At 33.0% G+C, this 25,510-nt stretch overlaps 3 protein-coding genes across 9 annotated transcripts; 1 reads left to right on the top strand and 2 right to left on the bottom strand.

The window, feature by feature from the left end:
* Positions 1 to 1,339: 1,339 nt before the first annotated feature.
* On the top strand, positions 1,340 to 7,953 carry LOC105780263 (uncharacterized). 2 transcript variants are annotated; one of them, XM_012604488.2, is made up of 8 exons: positions 1,340 to 1,496; positions 1,579 to 1,808; positions 2,305 to 2,452; positions 2,982 to 3,173; positions 4,024 to 4,152; positions 5,554 to 5,723; positions 6,570 to 6,700; positions 7,520 to 7,953. In XM_012604488.2, exons 2-8 carry the CDS (start codon positions 1,598 to 1,600, stop codon positions 7,598 to 7,600), a joined length of 1,062 nt encoding a protein of 353 aa, XP_012459942.1. In that variant the 5' UTR covers positions 1,340 to 1,496; positions 1,579 to 1,597; the 3' UTR covers positions 7,601 to 7,953. The 2 variants fall into 2 exon arrangements, with proteins under 2 accessions (XP_012459942.1, XP_012459941.1); XM_012604487.2 differs by having other exon boundaries at positions 1,375 to 1,808.
* Positions 7,954 to 10,286: 2,333 nt separating this feature from the next.
* LOC105780299 (pentatricopeptide repeat-containing protein At3g59040) lies at positions 10,287 to 16,655 on the bottom strand. The gene is made up of 7 exons (XM_012604541.2): positions 16,208 to 16,655; positions 15,793 to 16,081; positions 14,704 to 14,994; positions 14,242 to 14,490; positions 12,266 to 12,390; positions 11,281 to 11,379; positions 10,287 to 10,973 (listed from the first exon to the last, which is right to left on the bottom strand). Exons 1-7 carry the CDS (start codon positions 16,405 to 16,407, stop codon positions 10,466 to 10,468), a joined length of 1,761 nt encoding a protein of 586 aa, XP_012459995.1. The 5' UTR covers positions 16,408 to 16,655; the 3' UTR covers positions 10,287 to 10,465.
* A 938-nt stretch (positions 16,656 to 17,593) lies between these two features.
* Positions 17,594 to 25,164, bottom strand: LOC105780651 (uncharacterized). Of its 6 annotated transcripts, none has more exons than XM_012605101.2 (12): positions 24,983 to 25,164; positions 24,639 to 24,750; positions 24,424 to 24,506; positions 23,324 to 23,399; positions 23,147 to 23,214; positions 22,888 to 22,972; positions 21,610 to 21,728; positions 21,379 to 21,462; positions 19,942 to 20,088; positions 18,765 to 18,873; positions 18,560 to 18,679; positions 17,594 to 18,198 (listed from the first exon to the last, which is right to left on the bottom strand). In XM_012605101.2, the coding sequence occupies exons 1-12, from the start codon at positions 25,070 to 25,072 to the stop codon at positions 18,149 to 18,151; spliced, it is 1,143 nt and encodes a 380-aa protein (XP_012460555.1). In that variant the 5' UTR covers positions 25,073 to 25,164; the 3' UTR covers positions 17,594 to 18,148. The 6 variants fall into 6 exon arrangements, with proteins under 6 accessions (XP_012460555.1, XP_012460554.1, XP_012460557.1 ...); XM_012605100.2 differs by having other exon boundaries at positions 17,594 to 18,173; positions 24,983 to 25,158; XM_012605103.2 differs by lacking the exon at positions 24,983 to 25,164 and adding an exon at positions 24,834 to 24,962 and having other exon boundaries at positions 17,594 to 18,173.
* Positions 25,165 to 25,510: the final 346 nt, after the last annotated feature.

Below are 25,510 nucleotides of genomic sequence, written 5' to 3'. Positions count from 1 at the left end.
CATCTATTTGAAAATTTGTTTGAACATCAAATTAAATAGAGATCTAATTGAGGTTCTAACATAACCCAATTAAATAAAGCATTGTCCAAAGTTGATCTAAAACTAAAAAACTTGTCATCCCCAAATTAATAGAGCTTTTTGCTACTTCAATAAAACAATCATAACTTAAGTTTCAAAAGTCAAATTGACACATTTCAAATTGCGTTGAAAAGATAAGAAACAGCCCTACACATCCAAGTTATGAATCTACTTAGATATGCTTGGATCTCATCCAAAATTTCTTCACTAAATTTGCTAATTTTCCAAACTTTCAAAACACAATTATGCTAAGTGATTTGGGAATCCAAAATGGATGGAAAAGTTGACATACATGCATGGCATTCAAGTGGGTTGCCACTTGGATTCCAAATTAGTAAAATTAATAAAAATTTTGGGTGATTTGATAAATAATACAAATATAAGGACTAAAAAAAGATAAAAAAATTATAGTAAATTTTTTTATATAAAATTGAATATTTTATTTAATGCATTGGGTTTTATAAAGATAGTTTTGAAAGGGAGGGAGTGAATACTAAGAATTAAGGTAATGGAAGTGGATGGGTAGAATTATGGATCCAAAATTTTATATAAGAAAATGATGTGAGTGAAATACAGTAAAAATATGGGCGCATCATAGTTAATTACAATAAAAACACAGAATTCAACCCAATCTTTAAAATAATGCTAAACCCAAAATGATGATCCAAGGCTACCGTAATTTAGCGTTTGGCGCATTAGCCGTCCGAATCAAGTCCCTCATTTTCTATGCTTTTCGTATTTTCTTTTTTATAAATATCACTCCCATTATTATAATATGATTGAATTATTAGTGAGATATTTATTTTTTATTTGTTACGATAATAAAATGATAAATTCTAACGAAATTAGAGTTATTGGCAGGGGTTTGACCCCCTTTAAAATGAATTTTTTTATACGTCCTCTTAAAAATTTTAAACTAGTAAAAGTAAAATTATATTTTAACTTCTTTAAAAATATAAAATTTGATTTAATCTTTTAAAATTATAAAAATATAGTCTATTAGAATAGTGAAATTATATTTTTATCATAAAATTATCATTTAATTTCAATTTTTGTAAATTTTTTTCTGATTTTAACCCTAAATGTCTATAATTACTAATAGGTACTCCTCAACCCAAAAAAGCCCTTCAATCTTGCACTTAATTTTAGATATTTATTTTAATTATTTTATTTAAAATGCCATATAATTTAAAAACAATATTATATTAATATTTATTACCTTTCTAAAAAGAGACTTTTATGAAATTTCAGTAAATTTTTATCACCTCAATTAGAAATTTTTTGTTGAAGAAGAAAAAAAAAACAATATGATGTCTCAAAATGCCAAACCTCAGAACAACATAAAAATGCCGAATCTACCAAATCCATTTCGCCCAAGTAAAACGCTTTGAAAAAAAAAAGCTGAAGAAGAAATTGGTGTAAAAATTTTGTTTTTGTTTTTGTTTTTCTTTTGGTTTTGTTACTGCATTTCTGATTTCCCCTGTTTGAAATTTTTGGTAGTTAGAGTCATCAAAAAGGAATGAAGAGATATAGGAATGGGGAAATCTGGGACTTCGAGCACGAGGTGGCGGTGGCGACGAACCGGCCGGTTATTTTAGGATTGGATGGTGGAACCACTTCTACTGTCTGCATTTGTATGCCAATTATGCCTTTCTCCGACGCCCTTCCCGACCCTCTTCCCGTTCTCGCCCGTGCCGTCGCCGGCTGCTCCAATCATAACAGCGTTGGCGGTAATTTCACCCCCTCTTTCTGAATTTTTATTTATTTATTGTTGTTTTTAAGCTTTGGGTTCTCATTTTTATTTTTCTTAGTTGGAAGCCAAAGACAAGAAAGTTTTCATGCATTTAACAGCAAATAGTTGCATATTTGAATAATTAAAGCAATGAAGATTAACATTTTGTGAAGAAAAAAAACAAAGGCAGTATTTTGCTTTTATTTGCAGCACTTATGTTTGATTATGTGAAAACATTGAAGTTGTCTCTTCATTCTCAAAGAAATGCGTTGGAAACTTCTAAAGAACTAGTGAAAGGGAGGATTAGATAGTGCATGAAATGCGTTGTGATACTTGATTGTGGTTACACGAATTATCATTCATTTGCTGGATAAGATCAAAGCAGCACTTCACCATCTAGTTTTTGTTGTTTATTTCTTCTGTTTTTGGCTCTAAAATAGACGTACTGTTAGTTCATGCCATTGTTTTGGATGTCAATTTTCTGTATATTACAGAAACTGCGGCCAGGGAAACATTAGAGCAAGTTATGGCAGATGCACTTTCAAAATCTGGTTCTAATCGATCTGCAGTTCGAGCTGTTTGTTTAGCAGTATCTGGGGTTAACCATCCTACAGACCAACAAAGAATATTAACCTGGCTTAGGTTTGCTCTCTATTTGTAATCTTGCAGCTTGAGTATTGCAGAAGATTTGAGACTGGCATTTTGTTTATAGCTCAACATAATTGAAAAGATGCCAGAACTAATGTGAAAACTGTCATTAACTTGGAACATATAAATGAGAACTGTCTTTAGACTCCGAGGAGAAAACAACATGCATTTTAAATGAAATGGAGATTCTGATTAAATTAATAGAAATTTCAGGAAAACCCATGTGATTGCTTTAATGTACAATATCTTAGATGTTTGTTAAATGAGAACTGTCTTTAGATATTGATTCATTTTTTATGCCAGAATTATTGCAATATGACAATATGTACACTTAAATGAGTTATGGATAATTTACATGTAAAAGTTTGGCAAATGCTTCATCTGTATGATTCTCACCCAAAATATTCAACTTTTGATATGATAATCATATAACCCTTTTGCTTCTCTTTTTATCTGAAGTTTGTTCTACATATGAATATGCAACTAACATTGTCATGAATCTGCGATTTGATGACTTGTACAGAGACATATTCCCCACCCAAGTAAAGCTCTATGTGCGAAATGATGCTGTGGCAGCTTTAGCTAGTGGGACAATGGGTAAGCTACATGGTTGTGTACTAATTGCTGGTACTGGAACCATTGCCTATGGATTCACAGAAGATGGCAGAGAAGCTCGAGCAGCTGGCGCTGGACCTGTCCTAGGTGATTGGGGAAGGTACATTATTGTGACTTTTTTTTAGAAAAAAGAAGAAAAAGATAAGCCTCCTATTTTATTGTTTATTTTGCTGTAATATTCAATTCAAGACGTTTGGTTTCTACCATATGGGACCATTTTTTATATAAATTTTATTGATGTAAAGTGACACAAAGCTTAAGGTGTAAGGTCTTTTTTGGGAACTTAAATTTGGAGCTTAAAGTTTTGAGTCTAAAATTCATTGTTTTGGCTATATTCAGTATTGGAATACATAATTTTAAACTAGTTCAAGTACATTATTTATATCATTAAATGGCTAATGGCTTACAAATTGGATTTGAATTGAAGCTGACACATTAGATTTATTGAAATTGATATTACGATTCTAATTCCTTTAGCAAAGGAAACTCTATTCTATCAAAAATATTGCGCTTTCATTTCCTATAGAAATAAACTCAGCTTTACCAAAAACATTATTCAAGTATTGTTATTTCAAAAATAAATATTTCTTTTATTAACATGGAACCAAATGAAAACAGTCGGGTCTACTTCACTTTTCTTATTTGTGCAACAATGTTAATGCAATTATTTTCCTACACTTTTTTTTAAAACTAAATGAACAATGATAAAGGCAACAAAGATGCTTTCTTGAGTTTTGTGTTATTGGAGGGGAACACCGAGTTCAAGATAAATCTCTTGATAAGAAGAAAGAAGTTCAGCCTTTAAAGGAATCTAGTAGAAACTTTGTTCAATCTTGTTACTGGCGTTGTTGGACGATATGTTGCTAATTTTTTCTTTTTTTCTTTTTTGCCTTCTAGTATGACTTGTTGCTGGTGTACTTTTCCTTATGTGCTCATTTCTTTACATGCAGTGGATATGGAATAGCTGCGCTGGCACTAACTGCTGTAATTAGAGCTCATGACGGTCGTGGACCACATACGATGCTTACATCTACCATTCTGCAGACACTTGGTCTCTCTTCCGCTGATGAACTAATTGGGTATTTTTTCTAATTGATGTAAACGGTTACTTATTTTGAGAAATTATTTCCCTTCATTATGTATGGCTTAATGCTTGAAGATATGGCTAATAATTGCCTCCTAGAATGTCTTTGCTGTTTGGGATGAAAATTAAAGGATTCAAATAAATCTGAAAACTGGTTCACAAGGATCTTATTATTTTGGGAAATTGCACTATTCAGTTGTCTCCTTTTGGTTTATATTTCATCCATAACCTTTTAAATTTAACATTATACTTCACGACCTTTCTTATGTGTGTCAATATCATCCTTTCATTAGTTAAAAGTAAGAAGTCAACAAAAAGACCTAGATGAGTCATGCTGTATAGCAAATTTTTGTCAGGAAAAAAATTATGTAAATAGCACTTATCAGTCCGTGATCTTCCACAGAATTTCATTTTCATTATTATTATTATTTTTTCATCATATTCATTTTTCTGCTATCTTTCTCCATGCTCCATCACTTTTACTTAAATCTCCAAGATTCCTTCCAGGACTTTAAAACGCATATTTTTGTTATGATAAACTTCTTTTTTTTTTGAACAGTTGTTATGATAAAGGGATGCATGTTAATAATCTAGATTTGTCTTTTCTCTGGCCATTTTTTTTTGGGTCACTTGCCACGAATGTTATCATAAGCGTTTTTTCCCAAGGGAAACTTCCTTACAATTTCTAATGCAGTCAGTCAGGTGAGTTGCATTGAACCGTGCATACCTGCAATTGGAAACTGTTGAAATGGAACTGAAAAAGAGTCATTAATAACTAGTGTAATTTACCCCAATATTTTTTAAATTGGAAAATGATTGATGAAATGAAACTGCAAAAAGAGTCACGGTTGAAGGTTATGCTTGGGGCAATGGTCTAGTATTTACTTGTTATCTGCTTGGTCACGGGTCAAACCTTGAAAACAACCTCTCAGTACAAACAAGACTGCAAACATCAGGACCTTCCCCAAACCCTACTTATAGTGTAAGCCTCGTGCATTGGCTACACCCTTTTTTCTTTCACACGGTTGCATATAGGGCCATTTTTGTCAACTTTCTAATGGCTAATAATAGAAGGATGATATTATTATAGAAGGTTATTGGGTGCTATTTCACCTAAAAGGTCATGGATGAAATGGAACTAGTTTTAAAAGTTCATAAATGATGGATTCAGTTGTCCTATTTAATTCTTGTATAAGACCTTTCAATATTCTCTCAGCACTAGATTATCATGTGGCAAACTTATTTTCCCTTCTCACAAGTTCTGAAACTTGAGAAATAGTTAGTGTCACAAACTTGTTACATCAACTAAAGACTGGGATAGATTGATATAATTAAGTTTCATGGTCTTGTTATCAATAAATGTTGAATTTCATTTGTTATTCTGTTATTGTTTTAGGTGGACCTATGCAGATCCATCCTGGGCTCGCATCGCCGCACTTGTCCCAGTTGTTGTCTCTTGTGCAGAGGCTGGTGATGAAGTTGCAAATAAGATTTTGAAAGAGGCAGTTCAAGAGTTAGCTTTAAGTGTGAAAGCTGTTGTTCAGAGACTTGGCCTGTGCGGTGCAGGTTGGCATATCAAGCAAAATCCAAAATAGAGACCTTTTTTTGGACTATTCTTATATTTAGAAGCAAAGAATTCTTTGTAGTGTCAGATAGTGCAGTATTGCTTAAATTTAGCGCAAAGATATTTTACTCTTGCAGAAAATCTAAATATATGGAGAACATAGGATTATTTGCTATACCTTTTAGACATAGTCAAATTAGATTAAACTTTTTAGGCCTCAATGAGATATCATGCAGTTATTATGTAACACAAAATAAAGGATCTATTCTATCCCCTTGACAAAAATGATTGGTCTTTGAATAGAATATTTGATTAGTTTATTTTCCAAGGGCCATCATCCAATGCTCATCTTGTGCTTAAAAGTGTTCAACTGCAACTTGAAGCTCTAGTATCTGCTTTCTTTTGATTATAACCTTGTAATGACCACACTTTTAGATCACAATCTTTTACAAGATCATTTTGACACTGCGAAGCATCTTCTTAAATTTTATGGGCCATTTATATAGTTGTTGAATGTTAATCTACTTTGCTCACTTCATGTGATTCCAAGTCATAACATCAAAAAGTAATATTCTTTTTCTTTTTATTTAATTCCTTTTATTTCTATGGCATAAATTGTTTTGCTTGTTTGAATAAGCATTTAAACAAATATGTGGTCCATTCTTATGCTTACTACTTGCTAGTATCAGGATCGTTAGAGCTAATTTGTTCTTGCAAACAGCAGATTATGGACTTTACTTTTTGAGCAATAATGTATAACTTAGATATCTGTTCCTTGATAGCTTTGCCACAGATTGATTAGATTATGGCTGCTGAATTTCCGTATTTCTATGCATCTACCCTTGCAGATAGAAAAAATTCCTTCCCTCTTGTTATGGTTGGTGGTGTTCTTGAAGCAAACCAGAGGTGGGACATAGGAAGAGAAGTCATGGACTTTATCTCCAAAGACTATCCTGGGGCCCATCCTATTAGGCCTAAGGTAAGAATAATTTAATATAGTCCAAGTGCTTGGTACAATTGCCTGCCACATTCTTATATTTGAACCACTGTTATTTTCTTTTTGGTCACTTCATTGACAAAAATAATCACATGTTCTTGCTACTAAACTTAGCAGAGTGGAAATCAAAAGGAGATGCAAAATGCGAAAACTGATGTTTAGGAATAAATATCAGAGTTATGATTGGAACATGACATCAAAACATACGAGAAGATAAGATAAATGAATGGAAAAATGCTCCTGCATGAGTGGGTCTATTGGCTGGCCTACACCTTCAGACTACTACTTTTGTCTGATAACTAATTGTCCATGGCAAGTACAGTCTTATTTGTTATGCCCTGACATGGTTTTGGGATGGGGCAGGTTTAGGCTGGTCTGCCTGCATATAACTTTTCATCCTACACAGATCGATTATATGCTGATCCCAAGACAATCCGTCTCCCTTTGAGTCATTGCTCTATTCATATTAATCCTTTCGACCTATCCTATAGTCTAATGCTATTTTGCTTCGACTTTTCAGTTTGCTTGAAGTACCTTTGTCTGACACCCTTGATTCAACATTCACACCTGAGACCAAGTAACGTAGGTCTATTGTCTTTAGAAGAGTGTCCCTAAATATCGTAGATGACAGGCTGGCAAATGGTAGTTCTTTAATGCAAGGAATGGGTAGGATGGAGGTCCTCCTGGTTTAATGCTGAGTGGTTATCGTCACTAGCATTCTTTACGCAAATGCTAAATAAATACATCGTTTTACAAATACCACAACCTACCTTTTAACTGTTTTTCTTGTATGCATTTCAGGTGGAGCCTGCAGTTGGAGCAGCTTTGCTAGCGTTGAATGAATTCATGAAAGAATGTGTTCAAGAAGCATACAGAAGATGATCATTCATAATTCAGAATTCAACTGTACAGCAAGAAGAATAAACTGAAAGGGACACTAGAGACTATAAGTGATTAAGGGCATTAAGCATATACGTATTTTCCTGGTGTAGTAGCATTAGGCATTGTACGAGTATGCTGGCATACGGTAGATTTCGTTGTTGATTTCAGGAATCTGATAGCTACTCTGTATAACAGCTGCTATTCCATGTGAGGTGTAAAACTATATAAATATAAAATTATAGAGGAGCAGTGGATTCATGCGCTGCAATGGCTAAAGATGAAGCCAATGATTTGTTTCTATGGGAATTTCAATTGTTTGAAATGCAATGGCTATTTGTGAGTCTCATATAAAACCCTCTTATCTCAAAATTTAAACATTGCAAGATTTTTTGTTGCAGTCAACTAGCCACTGGTATAGTGATAAACTGACTTGCAATGTTTAAATTCTTGTTAATGCCAAGTCTTAGGATTTAAACTTGGGCAATCTTAAAAAAATAGGTTAAATTATGTTATTCGTATTTTTATTATGCATTTGTTTTTATACTATAATTTGGTCTTTTTAGTTTTTGTGCTTTTGAATTTTAGAATTTCAGTATTTATCTAAACAATAATAGATAAAATTGTTAGGTGAAGCTATGTTATTAGTATTGTACTATGCCAAAAGTTGTTGATTTAGTTTACATTTTTAATTTGATCATTTTAGTTCATATACTTTTCGATTCAAATGGTACCAAATAAATCCATTAAGTAAAATGACGGTTTTTTAGCATTATGTGGAAATAGTAAATTGACATATTATTATTCACATGATAATATTGCCACATAAGATTTTGGAAATAACAAATTTTAACTTAACTAACGTATTTAACGCTATTATTTGATTAGAATTTGAAATTTTAAAATTCAAAAATATAAGAATTAAAAATATCAAAATAGAGTACAAGGACTAAATTTGTACCTTAAGACACGTTACAGGAATTAGTAACAAAATTTTATATATATAATGATATGAAAATTAAAATATCAAATTTAGAGTAGAAATCACAATGACTAAATTTGTAATTTAAACATAATACAAGAATTATTAATAGCAATTTCTTTTTAAAAATAATGATAATAATAACGAGAACTCATCTCACCCAATTTGTGGGTTAAAACAATTTTTAAAATAATAACATTTATTAAAAATAAAAGGATAAATTAAGATTTTAAAAAGTTAAAAGTGGTTAATTATTTTAGTGGTAATTAAATTTTTTATAAAAAATGGTAATTTAATTATAGTAAATAAGCTTATTGAATTTTAATTTGTCTGATCATTAAATAAAGTCACATCAAACTTATATGTGAGTGTGCAAATAAGATTGAATGTAGGCAATGGAATTGTGGGTTATTTCCTTCTGATAGTGGATATGAGTTTGTTAACTCTATTTTTTTCTCTAAGGCCAAGTTAAGTAGGGTTTCATTAATATTAGTTGCTTTAAGTCATGTCAATCATTTAACAATTAAAAAGAATTCATCGCGGCCGCGGCCACCACCACCATCAATAGCACCAACCATTGTTAGATGTATGGCTTGAGAAGTTGTGACAATGGAATTTGCATCATATAATACCAAAAGTTGGGAACCAAATTTGGTGCGATAGCATGTTGGTGTAGCCTGTCCTATGCTACTATTATGAATTGTTAGAATTGTGTTGAAACCTTAACCTTTATTTTTTGGGGTAGCCAGAGAAATATATGCCTTTGCATATTGCATTGGCATGGCTAGCTTGATATTAAGCTGAAGCATGGGTATCATAATACCAGCCTAAATTATAACATCAAACATCTGCAACTTACATTACAATACCACGTACATGAAACAACAAAGGCTTTATTAGGGAGGGATTGTTCAGCAATTTTCTTCTTCTTCTTCTTCTTCTTCTTCTTTTTTTCATCTTGTCATCTGATATTTTTGTATTCATGTTATGTTCATATATATATATATATATATATATATATATATATTCATATATAACAGGTTTTTTATTTATTAACTTTTGATTCAGTTATATAGATTTAATATTTTGTTGGATCCCATTTTTCATTTAAAATTTGAATTTTTTATTTATTTTTAAATCTGGTAAAGTCCAAAAATCAAATGAAGAATTTACTATAAGTTAAACACTCTCTTTGGCCATGAGGAGCAACCTTTGGTAAACATGGCAATGGGTTAAGATTGAAGGATTAAAAGTAATCATAGTATCGGTTTAGTTTAATAGGAATTTTTGGAACTGTTCATCATAATTTAGTTCAAATCAGGTCTCGATTTTTATATTATTTTTTATTTTGGGTTTTAAATTTATTTTAATAAAATTAATTTTACTTTATAATTTTGGAATATTATTTAGCAACGTAATTATAAACTAAATAAAAATAAATTTTAATTCGGTTTCAAATAATCACGATATTTGAATTAACATTCTATAAACCGTCCAATCACTTCAATTTGAGTCTATTTTCCACTTTTTTTTACTGGATCTTTGATTAAAAGGGACCAAGAAAACCAATTTTAGGCTCCAGTTTTTTTCTTTTATCTTGAAGGGCAGGAGATTGAAGCATCTGCCAAATATAAATAATTCCAGCTGGAATTGGAAAACGAAAACCCTGATGAAATTGAAGTCAAGAAAAATAGAGATACAATCATATAATTATAACTTGCTACGTATAACAACCCTGATATTCGGCCAAAAATTCTACATTAACTGTGATATATATTTTCATAGCTGAGTATACTACCAGTAGACAAAATTCCAGGACATATCAAAGAGTATCCCAGTATGTATAAATTGCTTGCTTTTCTTGATAACAATCACTAATTAAGAAACTATAATCGACCCATTTTTTCATACAATATGGCCTCCTCTATATCATCATTGTAATCTTCTTCATCAAGAAGCCTCGAAAATCCATTCACCTTAGTCTCCATGCACCCTACAAGTTGTTTTGCCTCCTTTTGTTCATCTGCAGTTGTTGCCAAAGACAAAAGGATGTTTTTCGCTTTCTGATCGGGTGGAACACCATAAGATCCCATTTCTTTGTACCAAACAACAGCACTACCAAAATCCCTATTCTTTCCGTATGCATCCATGAGAGTTGTGAAGATGGTTTGATTCGCTTTGATACTGCTTAATCGCATTTCTTCATATGTCTCCATCATCTTCTCGAGACTATTTACCTTAGCATACCCTTTCATCAGTGTCCCGTATGTGACAATATTGGGTTTAAGTCCATCTCGTTTCAGTCTTGTGAAGAATTTTTCAGCACCCTCCATATCAGATGCATTGACATAAGCTGATAGCATAGTTGTATAAGAACAAATGTCAGGGGTATATCTGCAAAGAAAAAGTTAATGTCGATGTTTCAGCACTGAATCAATTGTAAATGTTACTGCTTTGAAAGGATAAAAGCCACGAGTAAACCATCTTAAACTCGGTAATCCTAGTAAACTATGTCAATTAGAAAGATAATCTAAAATCTCATTCCTAAAGCTAGGGTCTAAAGTAACTTTCTTTCCTTTTTGCATGAAACAAATAGAGCTTCAACGGAATGAACTGAAATAAGATACGTAGACACTAACCAGAGACCATTCATTAGGAAAAGTCATAGTAGTTGCTTGATTTTCAAATTATAACACTTTACCTGTCTCTTCTCATGCTTTTGAAAACAGTCCGAGCTTGCTCCACCATTCCCGAGATTGCAAATGCATCAAGCAAAATATTATAGGACTTACGGGTAGGCCTGAAAGGGGACAATAGGATAGCACTAAGATATCCGCGATAACAATTAGCATCAACTTTGGCAGAATGAATATACAGCTTCCAAATAGCTAGCCACAAACTCCACAGTCAATTAATGAAGGAAAACCCAGAAAACTGATATATCTAAATTAAACCACAAAAAATGATTAATTATTTTCCATTACAAGTCAGCATTATGCACCACCTACATCAGCTTTATTCCATTCACTCGCCTACCCATATTCAGGAGGATGTCCACTGAATCCATCAAATATATGAAGCTAGCATGAAGCCCGAGCAATATAAACTATAAAAATTGATGACAAAACTATCCTATCAGGGGTAAAGCTGGGATAAGCAAGAATAGATGATCACCTAGGCCATTGGTAAAATGTTGCCCTAGATTTAAGTCACAAAACAAGAAGTTTGGTTTGTGTCACATCTAATTACTAATTCAACCATCCAGGTAGAATCTAACAGCCCAATGAACTACCCGGAACACTTAATAACCAGATGAAAGCAACTACTTTGTGTCAACTGTTTTAAGGGGTCAAAATGTATTTTGGTGCAAGTGGACATGGCTAAGATGTAGGGGTGAGTTGGATTTAGACCTTAAATCCTCCCATGGTAGGTTAACAACCAAATAAGTCATGTTCATCTATTAATTGGCCAAAATGTTTGGACATGACATAATTTTAGATATCAGATGTCAAAAAAGAAAATTAATCTGCGTCTTTGCTGAATTTACTTTCCGTTCTATTTTTCAGGTGACCATAGCTGATGAGAAACATTAACTCTACAATGGAGAGGGCAAGAAAGCTTAACTAACTGCATTAATTTCTAACCACTGTGGCTTCAAATTGAATATACAAGTTGAACTTACACACCTGATTCCAGCATCCAACATTTCCTCAAAAACAGCCAATGCTTCCTCTTCCCTCCTGGCTTTGCCATAAGCATTAATGAGCAAGGCATAACTCACCACGTCAGGGTGAAGACCAGCTCTTTGCATCTAAAATAAAGTTACTACAAACTGTTACATAATTATTATCATCAAAATATTCAGAGAGAGACAGCAAGAAGCTAAAAAATCAAACACTGGTTTGACTGTATGACAACATGAAACAGTTTGGTGTCTGTTAGCACGCATGCTTCTTGTGAATGCTTACTGAAGAATAAGTTGTTGTTTTTTTCACATAAAGATGTATGGGACTTCTACAGAATGCATTCGAAATAGATGTGACGCAAACCAAACATGTCTTATCTTTCATATGTAGTATAGAAATGTGATTGCCAGCACAGGCACTTAGAAAGGGCTATAAATTTTTTATACATCAACACACAAATATATGAATGCAAAATCAACAAAAAAAAAATAAAGGAACATGTGCCACTTCTAAAAACAAATATTTTCTGTTGCATGTAAACACAAGTTATAAGATGTACAAAATGCTAAGATTAGCTGTTGACAGCATTTTAAGAGAGAACAAAGCAAAATTTACCTACTTCACTAGAGGGAATAAACAACTAATCTTTCAGGTATTAATTTGCAGTATATTGAACATAAAAAAAATCAATAACTAATTGAAATGATTTTTAATTTGAATAACTAGTGTAATTACTAATTGCACAACCAGGTCTAATTATTCCACTAATACCTCTTAAAGTTAATGTAACAAACTAACATCCGTTTCTACCCCTAGCAAGCTACACACTCAAACCCCAATATATTTGCTCCGATAAATATTACATCTTCCAATGCTTTCTCAAAAATATTCAACCTTGACAGCCACCCTAGACACCTTATTCCACAATTCAAACCCTAAAATGTGTACTCTTTACAGGATAATCCATTGGAAAGAATTCATGTAAGCTCCAAGTGAATCTATCTTATTCCAAGACAAAAGTATGGTGACAAGAACTTTACCAACTAAAGGAAATTGTAGGTTATAACAACCTCAAAATTTAGTAACCTAACATAGACCTAATAAGATCAGATGCACATAGGAGCTTTCCTACCTCAAATAAATAGAACCACCAAAAAAAATCAGACAATCCTTTTAAGAGATGCACATAGGTCTTGGTTAGGGACTTTAGACTGAATAGAGAGAAATGAAAAATGATTCCAACATAGACTCTGCTTTAAATAATGCTTTATTGCAAAAATTCTAAACATTTGTAATGGCCTTCATTTGTTTACGTGCAATTCAGTTTTTAGTTTCTACATTTAGACTACAAATTTAGTTAAAGTACAATGTTAAGCATCCAACACCTAAACCAATTGGCAATAAATGGAGGGTCCAACTTTAACATAAGACCATGGGAAACCCAATACTTAATAGATGTGGGATAACACCACTTAACACTCCCTTTGCAGTTCATAGGACTTAATATATGGGCAACCTCATTAGCGATCGTCAACTACACTTGAGGTTAGACATGAAGACCAACATAGCAGAACCTGGATTTTGATACCATGATAAGCAATAAATGAAGGGGCCAACTTAACATAAGACCACATGAAATCCAATACTTAACAGATGTGGGATAAAACCACTTTCGTGCAAGGAAATGTTACCATGGGACTGATGATTAAACGCAAGTATCAGTCAAGATGATCAAAACAAGATCTATATACTACCCTCAATTGAGACCACACTGAAAAACTCTTCCACGTACTCAATGATATGGTGAACAAAGCAGAATGATATGGAAAATAAAACTAGAGTTACTTTATGATATTAGAATCAGTGCAACTTATGTGTTCCTATAAAAGATTTCTTTCCAAAACAGTATGACCACAATCACCTGCTACAATGCATAAACATGAAAAGTATAGGTCAGACAATGCCTAAAATTGTACCTGATCATATATCTTTGACACTTCCTTGTAATTAGTTTCAAATGACATAAGACTATTGTAAGTGACTGTGGATTGCTTAACTCCTCGTTCAGCCATCAGCGCAAATAGTTTACGGGCCTTCTCATAACTCCCAGCCTTCTTATACATATAAATCATCATGTGAAACATTTTTTGGTCAGGCTTCAAAGGAGATTTTTCCTCATCCAAAAGTGTCTCAAAAACTTCTTCGGCTTCCTTAAATTTGTTCCCCTAATAAGATATTGAAAGATCAATACTCAGATAAAAGCCAAGAAAATTTTATAATTTAATGAAAACAAGGACAAAGCCAACCTCTACCAGAAATAAAAAAAGTCTCTCTACCAATAGCATCAAGTGGATGATCATTTAATGATCTCTATATTAATGTTGTTAAGAAAGAAAATTTTATAAAAGATAGAACAAGGTTTTGAGGAATCAGACTACCTCAACTAGTATTTTAAGGATTATTTGATATGTCACAGCAGAAGGTTCAGGGCCTGAAGACTGCATCCTTCTAAAAATGGCTTCAGCATTATTGTATCGACCTCCTTTCCCATAAGCCTCCATAAGAGCAGTATGTGATACAACACTTGGTACAAAACACTTTTTATTCATAAAGCTCAAAATTTTCTCAGCCTTGTTAAAGTCCCCTTGCTTTCCGTATGCTGTTATAAGCATCAGGAAGTCCATTTCACTGAAGTCCCACCAGCTCTGATCTCGAAGCCACTCAAGAATCTATAGGATCAAAATGGTTAGCATATCATGTAATTAGCAATTATAACATAAAAATAACACAGAATTCCCATATTTACACAAGTTATAATTCAAAAGATCTAGTCTACTTTTAAACAAAAACCTTTTTAAAAAATATTATTTTCTCTTTGTTACAAACTAAGAACATAAAACAGTCTGCAAAAATCCCAAGGTTCAGTTAGTTTTCAAAAGTTTGTGGTTGCCTTTCTGTATGATACAAGTTTCTGGTATATTATCCTTGTTCTTTACCCTCTTCATCCCTGTGTGTTTGTTGCTACTTTGATCAGAAGAACAGCAATAAAAAAATAATAATTTGGACCAAGTGCAACTTGGGAAAATTTTCTAAAAGGACAAACGACCATAACAGTTCTAGATCTAGTTAACAAATGTCACATTGTTGAACCAAACCTATTCATGAATGCATTTATTGATGCCTTAAATTTTGGCTATAGTTTTTACATGTTCACCTCTTCATCAGATAAAATGTGTGCATTTTTGTACTAAAATGACAAGACTATCATACTGGGACTACTTAAAATTTACTAGCTATCAACAAAATAATCCATGAGGGCTGGTAAAACAAAATTCAATGGTTTTTCCTTTGTTTTCCATTTGAGCCATATCAGGTGAGAAGCATATGTTAAGTAGATAGCCAGAACTACCCCAAAACCTAGAGCCTATTTATTGGAAAAAGGAACATGATAATTAGCTAATGTTAAAGCTAAAGCAGATAAGGCTCATAACATCCATACATGCATACACATAACTAATGAAAGATACCTCACTAACATAGTGCCATTTTTTCATCTGCTTAAATCTAACCAAAGTGCCTAAAACCAAGTCTTTAGAAAGAGATTGGTCATTAGTCCGTTGGCGTCTAAGTACTGTAGAAGCAGAACCTGTGTCCTCAATTTCCTGCATTAGTCTCCTCCAGCTCTTCTGTTTAGCTTCATCAGCTGCATCTTTGAAATGTTCCACTTTCTTCCTCTTCTTAAAAAACTTTCTTGGAGCCAACATTCCCATTGAGATTACTCCAACTAAAGGATTATTACCATCTATTTTGAGCAACCTGTTAAAAAAATACCCCCACAGAAGAGTTCAACCCAAATGAAAAACAAGGCACTACAACAAATGGAATGGCAAGTAAAGTAAAAGAAAAGAAATGGGTAGTGATTAAAATGAGAAAAAAAAGGACCTTGGGGATTGTCCAACTCTAAGAATTGCATGTTTAGTAGAGAAATAAAGCTTCGGTGGAAGAGGGTTTGCCACAAGAGTTGTGGGAAATGAAAGTCGGGAATTCAGGGGCATGGCGGAAACCAGTGGCGAGCGTCTGAACAAGTTTTGGTGAAGCCCGGAGCCATATATAGAAGAAGAAGAAGAATGGGATGCCTCCATTACTGCTCGTCGACTAAAGAGGTGGAACAAAGATAGAAGTACAAACGTTCAAATCTCTACATAAAAATGGTTAGATATTTTGAGGGAAACATGAAATTTGGGATATATCCATCTCTACTTTAATATAAATAGATAAACCAAAAAGAAAAAAGAAAATTTATATTACAAGATATCCAACTTGTATTAATTTGTTTCAACTTTATAATTTCTTCAAATTTATCTCGGAAGTTAATAAAAGGAGAATTATCCATACAAAGATTTTCAATTAGGACTCTCTATCCAATTCACCATCTCTTCCTATATTATTTTTGCCTTCATTTTTTATTTAAAATATGTTCTATTTTCTCTAAAAATCGTATTAGCTTCTTTTCTTTTCTTTTTTTTGGTTAGTTTTTGTCTTGACTTGACTTTTCGATTGTAAATGCTAAAATTACCAATGTAGTGTGCGTAGCTAGGCTGGTTAGAAATCATTATTGGAGGATTTTGTCAAAATTGAGCAATAGAATATTGAGAGTGAAGTTTGGGTATGTGAGAGATGAGAAAGAAGATAGACTATTTATTGTGTCCAATTAATTAATCAAAATATATCATCATAACAATTTGACGATAATAGGCTATTTATTGTGTCCAATTAATTAATCAAAATATATCATCATAACAATTTGACGATAATAGGCTAATATGCATTATTAACAATTGATTAAGATGATTTATATTTAGCTTATTTCCAAAACTTTTAGTGAATGTCGATTGGGGTACTCTTAAAGATAGTAGCATTTGTGCAACTATTTGTGGTGATTTTGGTTGGAATTTAAAGTTAAAAGTGTTTTTTACTAAAAAATGAAAATTGGTGAAAATAATAAAAGTTTTAAAATATAAAACTTATTAAGAAGCAATTTTTTTTGTAAAATTGAATAATATGCCTTTTTAAAAAAATGAATATGTCTAAAAATAAATAGAAAATACAAATTGTGTTAACACCATACAATAACTAATAGCTAACTTCACTTACACACACACACGAAGGGTATTTAATAGTTGCAATGGGACTTCACACAAAAAAGAAAAGAGAGAGTAAAATATGGATTTAATTATAAGAATTAGTTTGAATTGCTTGCTCCCTCTTGCCCTGGAGTTTATGAGACTGACTTGAGATCAATAGACATTTTGTGCATACGATCATGCATGAAAAAGCACTCCCAAATCTTTTTCTTTATAAACTCGAAAAGTCATGAGAGCTGCAAATCTTGTCTCTTGGAATATGATTTCCTCCTACTCATGTCTGAATATATGCAAGACATAGAGCACTTCAAGAGTATCGTTTAACAATCGAAATTCTGTCCAAAAACCAACCCCCATGGATCAGTAATAAATAGCATTACAAAAATAGGAAGCCCTAAGTTGCCCATTGCTTGAATAAAAATAGCATTTCAAAAATGAGAAAACCACCTAGGGCATCTAAATCTTGAGTGCAAGGGGAAACAACACACAAGGCTGCATGGAATAAATTATGAAGTCACAGACATATATATATGTGCGTGTGTGTCTGTGTTTATATATTCTTCCATCCTCAAATCTTTGCATACTAAGGTCAGGCTATGTTCAGAAGGCAGTGTTTCCACAAAATTGGGGATTCCTCTGAGGAGGTGCACATGTGAGTTTATGTTGTTCTCTTGCACTCCAAATTCCAATCTACCGATATGCACCCCTAGCGCTTGGTGTAGTCAGTGCTTTGATAAGTCTATACATCCAACGATCTAGCATTCCTGATCCAAAACCATCCTTTGTTAACTGAAATAAGATCGAGGATATAAGCATATACAAATGGTATAAGTTTTCTAACCGGTAAATGTGTGAACCAGAGCATTGTTTCCACATGAAATTCTAAAGCATTCAAATAAATGAACCCAAAAATGTGGAGAAATCATAAGATTTATGATAAGGTCTTAACCTGAAGTGAACGGTACCCAAAGGTCTAAGTCACAACCAAAACCATAATTTTTAACTTTGTATAAAGAACTAAGGTAACTGCTAAAAACCATGCTAAAATTCACATTTAGCACCTAGATTCTGCAATTGTGCCTAATTTGTAAAGTTTAAGGAGTTTATCAGTAACTTTGGATGATTTACAGAATGAGAAGAGGTAGCAAACCTGTTAATGCAAATGTACCACCCAGAACTGCAGAGAGTCGAGTGATGAAATGGAGAAAGCTCCGGCACTCTTCTTTTATTGTTACAGTGATTGGTGACAGATCATACAAAAAGTAAACAGCTGGAAAAAAAAGGGTGAAGCAGTTAGTAATCAGCAACCAAAAGTAGATAGTTCTGATGTTTACAAAATCACACTTCCAACCAACCTGGCCATGTCCTATCAAACTCATTCATCGGTGAAAAATATTCCGAGACAGAGAATTGATTTGTTGGCAAAACTTCCTTCGAGATATATCTGTACTCAGTAGGAACTATCTGCAAGCACCCTAACAGAACATTTGGATGAATAGAGATGACAAAACTTAACAGCTTGTTATTATTTTATGGATCTGGGAGCTATTCTAAAGCTAACGCCATATCTATAGGGAAGGAGAGCAACTGGAAGAATATGCTATTGAAACTATAGCTTTATAAGGGTTGAGAGCGTGGAGCCTAGAGGTAGAGAAGTGGCATGTACCAGAGGAAGACCTGGCAATGTTTACAGAATGCCGCAAAAGAAGAGTGAAGATAGGTATGAGAACATGAAGTGCGGTATCCTTGTGTGAAGGATAAAAACAATCACCAATATAATAGATACTCCAACTGCTTTAGATAAAGTGAACCAACCTATGTTTGAGTGGAGTCTCCTTAAAAGCTTTATGCTGGCTCTCTTCCCAACCAATCATACAATGACACAATAAAAAATGATACGCAACTCAGACAGTTACATGCTAGATGACCATTACTATTTTGGCTAAAGCACTAAATGGAAGAGTGAGAGAGAATACTAAGAAGGTTTTAACTCTATTTACAAACACTAGATTATATCACACCCATGATGTGGGTAAAGAAAACATTTTATGTAAAAAAAATATTTTCTTTTAAAATTTATTCAACAATAGTTATAGGTGGAGTGGTAAAGAACTTGTATATAAATCTTATTAAACATGCGTTCAATCATTGGATATGTGGTTTTTAATTTTTCTATTTAAAGATTATATAAAAGTATGAAAAGATAAAAGCACATTCATAATAATATTAGTTATTGCTTAAAAGAAATGGGTTAACCTGTGACACAAACTAAATCAGGGTTTTATAATAAGTACAGACACTCAGGAATAGCTACAATGCAGATTGGGCCACTAACTAGATCCCCAAGTACATCGCAAAAAGCAAAAGATCAATTTAATACAGAAAACATGGATCATCAATTTGTACACTATTTATAGAAGTTTTGCAGTGCATGGTTCTATGAGATATTTGCCATAGCATATGCAAGTTACTTGAAAAGGCTGAGGTTGCCATAAATATTTGATCAATCAAGAGAATAATCAAAACTCAAACCTTTATATAATACTTGAATGTTCCACTTGTGTCATGCAAAATCCGCACTGTATCATCAAGTGGGTTGTGAAGTCCTGGATATTTTGGCCCAAATGATAAATCATGAATCATATGACTCACATTGACATGTTTTGCTCCTCCAAAGATCTGTCAGCAAAGAAACGAGGATTTCTACTTAATTTGCTGATGACAAAAGAAAAAGCAATGCAGAAAAGGAACAAAATATGATAGTGTTCTAGAATCCTCATGATTCTAGTGTCAAGAAACTAAGAGAGAAAACATAGTATGCAAGCCTAGTACATTCTTTCAAACTATATAAAGACGTTTAAATTCCTTACTCTAATTAAAATTTCAAACCTTAGGAGAAAATTATCTTCGAGGCCAAGAACTTACTCTCAAGCTTGACAGGTCTTAAGATCAGAATGAGGTACTTACATTTGACCAAATATAACTAAGACCTCTAATTAAAGTCATTCAATGCCCTTTTTCTCTGAATTAATGGAAAATATTCGACCTAAAACTAAGCAGAGCCCAACACATGAGCATAGCTGGAGATCAGATGGATAGTGCACCAACTCTAGGGATAGTTCCCTATAAATTTATGGAAAAAAGATCTTCCGAAGACCAAAAGTACTTCTATCAGCTTAATAACACTGAATACAATAGATTTAAAAAGTCAACACATCATATTTTAGCCTGAGGCGAAATAAATTCCAAACCACATCCAAGAGTCTGGAAATTCGTATAATAAATTCAGAATTGAAATATGACCATTAACATATCAAGTACACAATGCCCAACAAGGTCAGGCTTTCAACAGGTTTAGGGCATTGATATCTACATCTCCATAGGGCTAAAGTGGACAACGTTTCACATGGAAAAAGTTTTAAATCTACCAAGTCAGTCTAATGTAACTAATACTTATTTTGACCTGAGTTTGTTTCCTTCTGACGTTCAATCCCCCCTTGAACTGCAATAAGTTGATCTATGATTCTGACTTAAAAAGCTTATTCTTTTTCACAATTAATAATTGGCACCACATAATTTACCAACTACATTTTAAAAGAGCTGGTTGAGTTAAATTCGATTCATATGTCAAATAAATCTTAACTGCATAAAAAAATAAGAGAACCTTAGACTACAAAAGAAAAAGAAAAAGGAAACCAATCAAATGAAAGTAATGATAGTGATTTTATTTCACCTCTTCATAATTTGAGTTTTGATGGTTTTTTATCAGTGGATATACAGTAATTTACAGTCTTATGTGATAAAAGATATTCATATATTTTCTTCGTTAAAAGAGAAAAATAGAGTATTAGTCTTATAATAGTTCAAAAAAGATCAATCAAGACCGAACATGTAAAACAACCAGTCTTGCATAACTTAGGAGTTAGGATGTGAGACGAAGTTACAATGCTGAGAGAAAAAATTATTAACCATTTGAGCAACATAAATGTTTAACGCATGAACTGAAATGTGAAAGTTTCCTGCCACCCTCTGGACATCTAATACCCCATAAACCTGTAGCAAAAGTTACATTAATTGATTAGTTTTCCTTTATATGGTTTTGTTTGACACTCTGATGGCCCCAAAAATAAAAAGTTAAACACTAATCGATTAATTAAAGAGCTGATAAATTTAATTAAGAAAACTCCAAGGGATAAATACCCGGCATCCTTCTCCATTTTCTAATGCTTTCTTCACCTTATTGATCATATTTTCTGCATCTTTATCAAAACTGAATTTGTGAGGCTTCTTAGCAGAACCATCATGATGCTCCTTATCATCTGGTTACATTCATTCCAAGAAATTTATTATTTGAATTACTGACTTATGCCTTGGAGAAACATAACATGAGTACTATCTCTATTTTTCTTTATACATATAAAACATTAACTGAAAATAAACAAAACAAAGTAATGACAATTCTATATCCATAAATTTAAACTTTAATGTAGCCTAACAGAAAGCAAGGAAACCCAATATGTATCCTAAACAAAAGCTGCTGAGCAATCAGGTAATTCCCGAAAAGAGAAACAATAAAAAATCTAAAACTTGAAAAGAGGCTTAAGCACAAGTCACAAATATTTAACTTAATAAATCACAGAACATGCCTATTCTTCATTTTCAAAGTGACTCATATCTTTTGTTGAAGGAGCCAAGCATGATCCCTTTAGCATCCCATGCCATCTATACATATAGCTTATAAAATCAAATTTTCCACCTTTGACCAGAAGACCTTCTCAAAAACAGCAATAAGAACATCTGGGTGAGGATGAAAACAGCAACGGAGGAAAAGTTTGATCTTTTGCATCACTCAAATTCAGTTAATTAATAAGCCAAGTGACCTCTAGATTGAACCCAACCCAATTTACCTATAAGAAAGGACCCTCTGTAAATGTCTATCGAAAACTAACACTCGCCCAGCTATAGTTGACAGCCTAAGTACATGACTCATTCCAAGGAGACTTTAAAAGATGTCTGATAATAGTAGATGGCAACCCTTGACAGAGACTTGGTGAACAAAAGCCTTTTACATCTAGTTAATTAAGAAAAAGAATTCAAGAGGAGAGTTCCCAGTACATTAGTTTGGAGGTGAAAGCCCAACTACTAAGGTAGCTCTTTTTGCATTAAAGCATCTTGAGGAAGAAACCTGACTGTTTCCATTTTTCGAAACAAAGGTGAGTTTATAAGAATCCGATCCTTTGGTTGTGTTTTATCTCCCCACTTATTCCGCCCCACCCAATCAGCTCAATTCAACCCCAAATAAAAGGAAAAGAGAAAAAGGCAGAGTATTGATTACCAACAACAAGGAGCAAATATTGATGTTTACTTGACAAAAATAACAACTCCAGATAGCATAACCAGGTATTTTGAACAAGGATGCAGCTCTCAAAAAAATAAACTAAATTAAAACCATGAGGTGGATAACACAAAGGACAATACCATGATTGCGAGTGGTATGCTTGTTTTCCACAAGGTCAGACAAATATTTAGTGCCAATGATATGACCATGACTGTTCAGGCGAAGCTGCAGGAAGTTTAACACAGTTAGCCAGATATCAAACAAGGAAATCCAACCACAAATCCAATGCTCATCTCTAAAGGGGGAAGAGCGGGGTTCTTTTAAGAATAATATTGCATTCAGTAGTACACAACTATCATGAAGCTAATAAAGAATGCTCAAAAGAAGCAATTGTCTTACTTTCCATATGTTAGTATCAAGATCCACTTCGTGCTTTCCTGACAAGTCAATGGCATCTATACTTGCAACTGCAAGATTAATATGATAGAGCAACAACCAACAGTCAATATTCCAAATATGAGATAAAAACAGAATCTACAAATAAAAGGAAGATTTTCACAAAAGGCATGTACAAACCATCACAAGGCAATGAAGGAAATGTCATGTTAATGTGAATTGGAAGCGTTTCTCCACGTTTCAAGTCTACAGACATCTGCTGAATATTTGTTCAGTTAGATCATCTCAACCGACAGTCTAAAACTACAAATGGCATCACATCATTGGCAACAGAATTCACTCACATAGTTAACTCAGAAAGGTAGGAGAGGAAATCAACTTGTTTAAGAACTTAAGGTGCTTGGGTGCTCTTATTAATACAGAAGAGTTTATAGAAAGCTGCCTTCATGGCACTGGAGGTGAGTCAGGCTTGGAAGTAATGGGATTCTGGTAATGAAAGCTGTAGAACAGCAGACGGGTTCGAGGTTTATATTTCAAAAAGGTGGCGGTTCATTTAAAACAGTTATCAGATAATAACTGTATCCAAAAGATGTGGAAACATTGTAAACAGACTTTAGCGTGACTAATATTAGACAAATCAGTAAGTTTAAGTAGTTTAGGGAAAGATATAGATTTGATTTGCAAAGATATCAGAAGACAGCAATAAAAGCATTTAAAAAAAATTTAAATGAAAAAAGAAAGCACAAGATGAAAGAATTCATTATCTTGAAGAAGACTTCCTACACAAAAGATTATCCAACAAACTAGCAAACGACTTGGATGCCACTAAGCAGACCAAGATAAAACAGAAACAGAGATCGCCAGAGAGAAAATAAACATAACTCTATTCATAAACATAATGCACGCACAACCCAAATATAAACGAACCATCACATCACTAGAGCTACAACTACACAAGAACAATACGTAATCTGTGGCCACATAATTTACATCCCCCAGATTTTTGCCTATCATTCTTCCAGGCTAGTATATGAGCACATTTCACCATAAGACAAGTTTCACTTTTGTCCTTGGAACATTAAGCCTCTATGACACACTTCGGCAAGAAACAGAAGATTAGGACCCAGAAGGTCTAATTCTAAACATGTTAATTTGAGTTGTTGCTTCTACAAAAATATTAAGAAATTCAACAAAATAACAATGCCATCATTCCATCCCAACAATTAATCTACAAAAACAGGTAGCAAAACTGATGAAAATTAGAAAAAAAAAATGCAAACCTCGTGAACGGTGTATGTTGTTAGGTAATACGTAAGCTCGTGAATAAACAGCGTGGCCATTATCACTAAACCAACAACCGAGACTATAATACAGAATTTTACCCCCCCCCCAAAGAGAGAGAGAGATGAAATTAGCAATGCTTTTAATGAATAAGAAGCATTATTTTTGGATTAAATTGAAATAAATAAATAAATAAAAAGAAAGGATAACTCACCAAGTGCTCCCGATTGCGTCTTCTGCAACAAATGTTCCTCCGTACGAGGAAACGCATCCAGGCTTCTTATAGTTTGCTTAAGGCCCATCTTCCTCCTTTTTATCAATTTCCTCTGCAAATATTTATATAAGAACTAAATTGAAATCTAAAATATTGAAAAAAAAATGGATTTAAACAAAATGTCGCTATTCAAACCTATAAGAGATTAAAACGAAAGGAAGAATTAGACTTCGAATCGAAACATAAAATGAATTGAGGAAGGAGGACAACTGAAATTATTGTTAGAGATCGGAGAAGAAAGAGGAAACAATAAATCAAAATAGCTGTAAAAAGAAAACATATACCAAATCAGGAAGATAGGAGCTCTTTTTGCTGTAACTGTATCTGGATTTCCGTTGGCAGTAAACTCCAACGGCAATATACCTTTTCCTCATTTAACGCTTTGGTAAAAATCAGTCGTTTTTCTCTCCTTTTTTCCATTTTTCCCTCTTTCTTTTTTAGTTTAAATGTGCCAAACATCCTGTACTCTTTTTAAATTTAATTTTCCTATACTTTAATTTTAAAACATTGAGGCACTATTTATCTATCATTAAAGTTAATGGTTTCAAAGGTAAAATAATTTTTAACCCTCAATTTTATAATTTTTGTCAATTTAGTCGTTACCTTTAAAAGAACATAATTTAAAAAAATTATATTATTTAAAAATAAAAATTAAGAAAAATTAAAAACTCTTTAAAATTCAAAATAAAAAATATTGATTTTCAAAATATAAAAAATCAAAATTTAATTTTATCTATACCAAACAATATCGACCACTAAGACCAAAAACGGATAAGGTATCAATCCAATGATGTAAAAACCTATTAACTTAT

Source organism: Gossypium raimondii, chromosome 4 (genome assembly GCF_025698545.1).
Source record: "Gossypium raimondii isolate GPD5lz chromosome 4, ASM2569854v1, whole genome shotgun sequence".
Taxonomy (NCBI): domain Eukaryota; kingdom Viridiplantae; phylum Streptophyta; class Magnoliopsida; order Malvales; family Malvaceae; genus Gossypium; species Gossypium raimondii.
This window is presented reverse-complemented; position numbering and strand designations above follow the sequence as displayed.

Bases quoted from the DNA above. Each gene is read 5' to 3' on its own strand.
- LOC105780263 (XM_012604488.2), top strand. From the start codon at position 1,598: ATGAAGAGATATAGGAATGGGGAAATCTGGGACTTCGAGCACGAGGTG. The intron at 1,809-2,304 runs GTAATTTCACCC...TGTATATTACAG, and splicing joins CAATCATAACAGCGTTGGCG to AAACTGCGGCCAGGGAAACA. The intron at 5,724-6,569 runs GTTGGCATATCA...CTACCCTTGCAG, and splicing joins ACTTGGCCTGTGCGGTGCAG to ATAGAAAAAATTCCTTCCCT.
- LOC105780299 (XM_012604541.2), bottom strand. From the start codon at position 16,407: ATGGAGGCATCCCATTCTTCTTCTTCTTCTATATATGGCTCCGGGCTT. The intron at 14,995-15,792 runs GTATCTTTCATT...TTGATCCTATAG, and splicing joins AATGGCACTATGTTAGTGAG to ATTCTTGAGTGGCTTCGAGA. The intron at 11,380-12,265 runs GTGTGTAAGTTC...GTCCCCTTTCAG, and splicing joins ATGTTGGATGCTGGAATCAG to GCCTACCCGTAAGTCCTATA.
- LOC105780651 (XM_012605100.2), bottom strand. From the start codon at position 25,072: ATGAGGAAAAGGTATATTGCCGTTGGAGTTTACTGCCAACGGAAATCC. The intron at 23,215-23,323 runs GTTTGTACATGC...TTAATCTTGCAG, and splicing joins TCCTTCATTGCCTTGTGATG to TTGCAAGTATAGATGCCATT. The intron at 20,089-21,378 runs GTTAATAATTTT...CTTTGCTGACAG, and splicing joins ACATTTATGTTGCTCAAATG to ATCTTTGGAGGAGCAAAACA.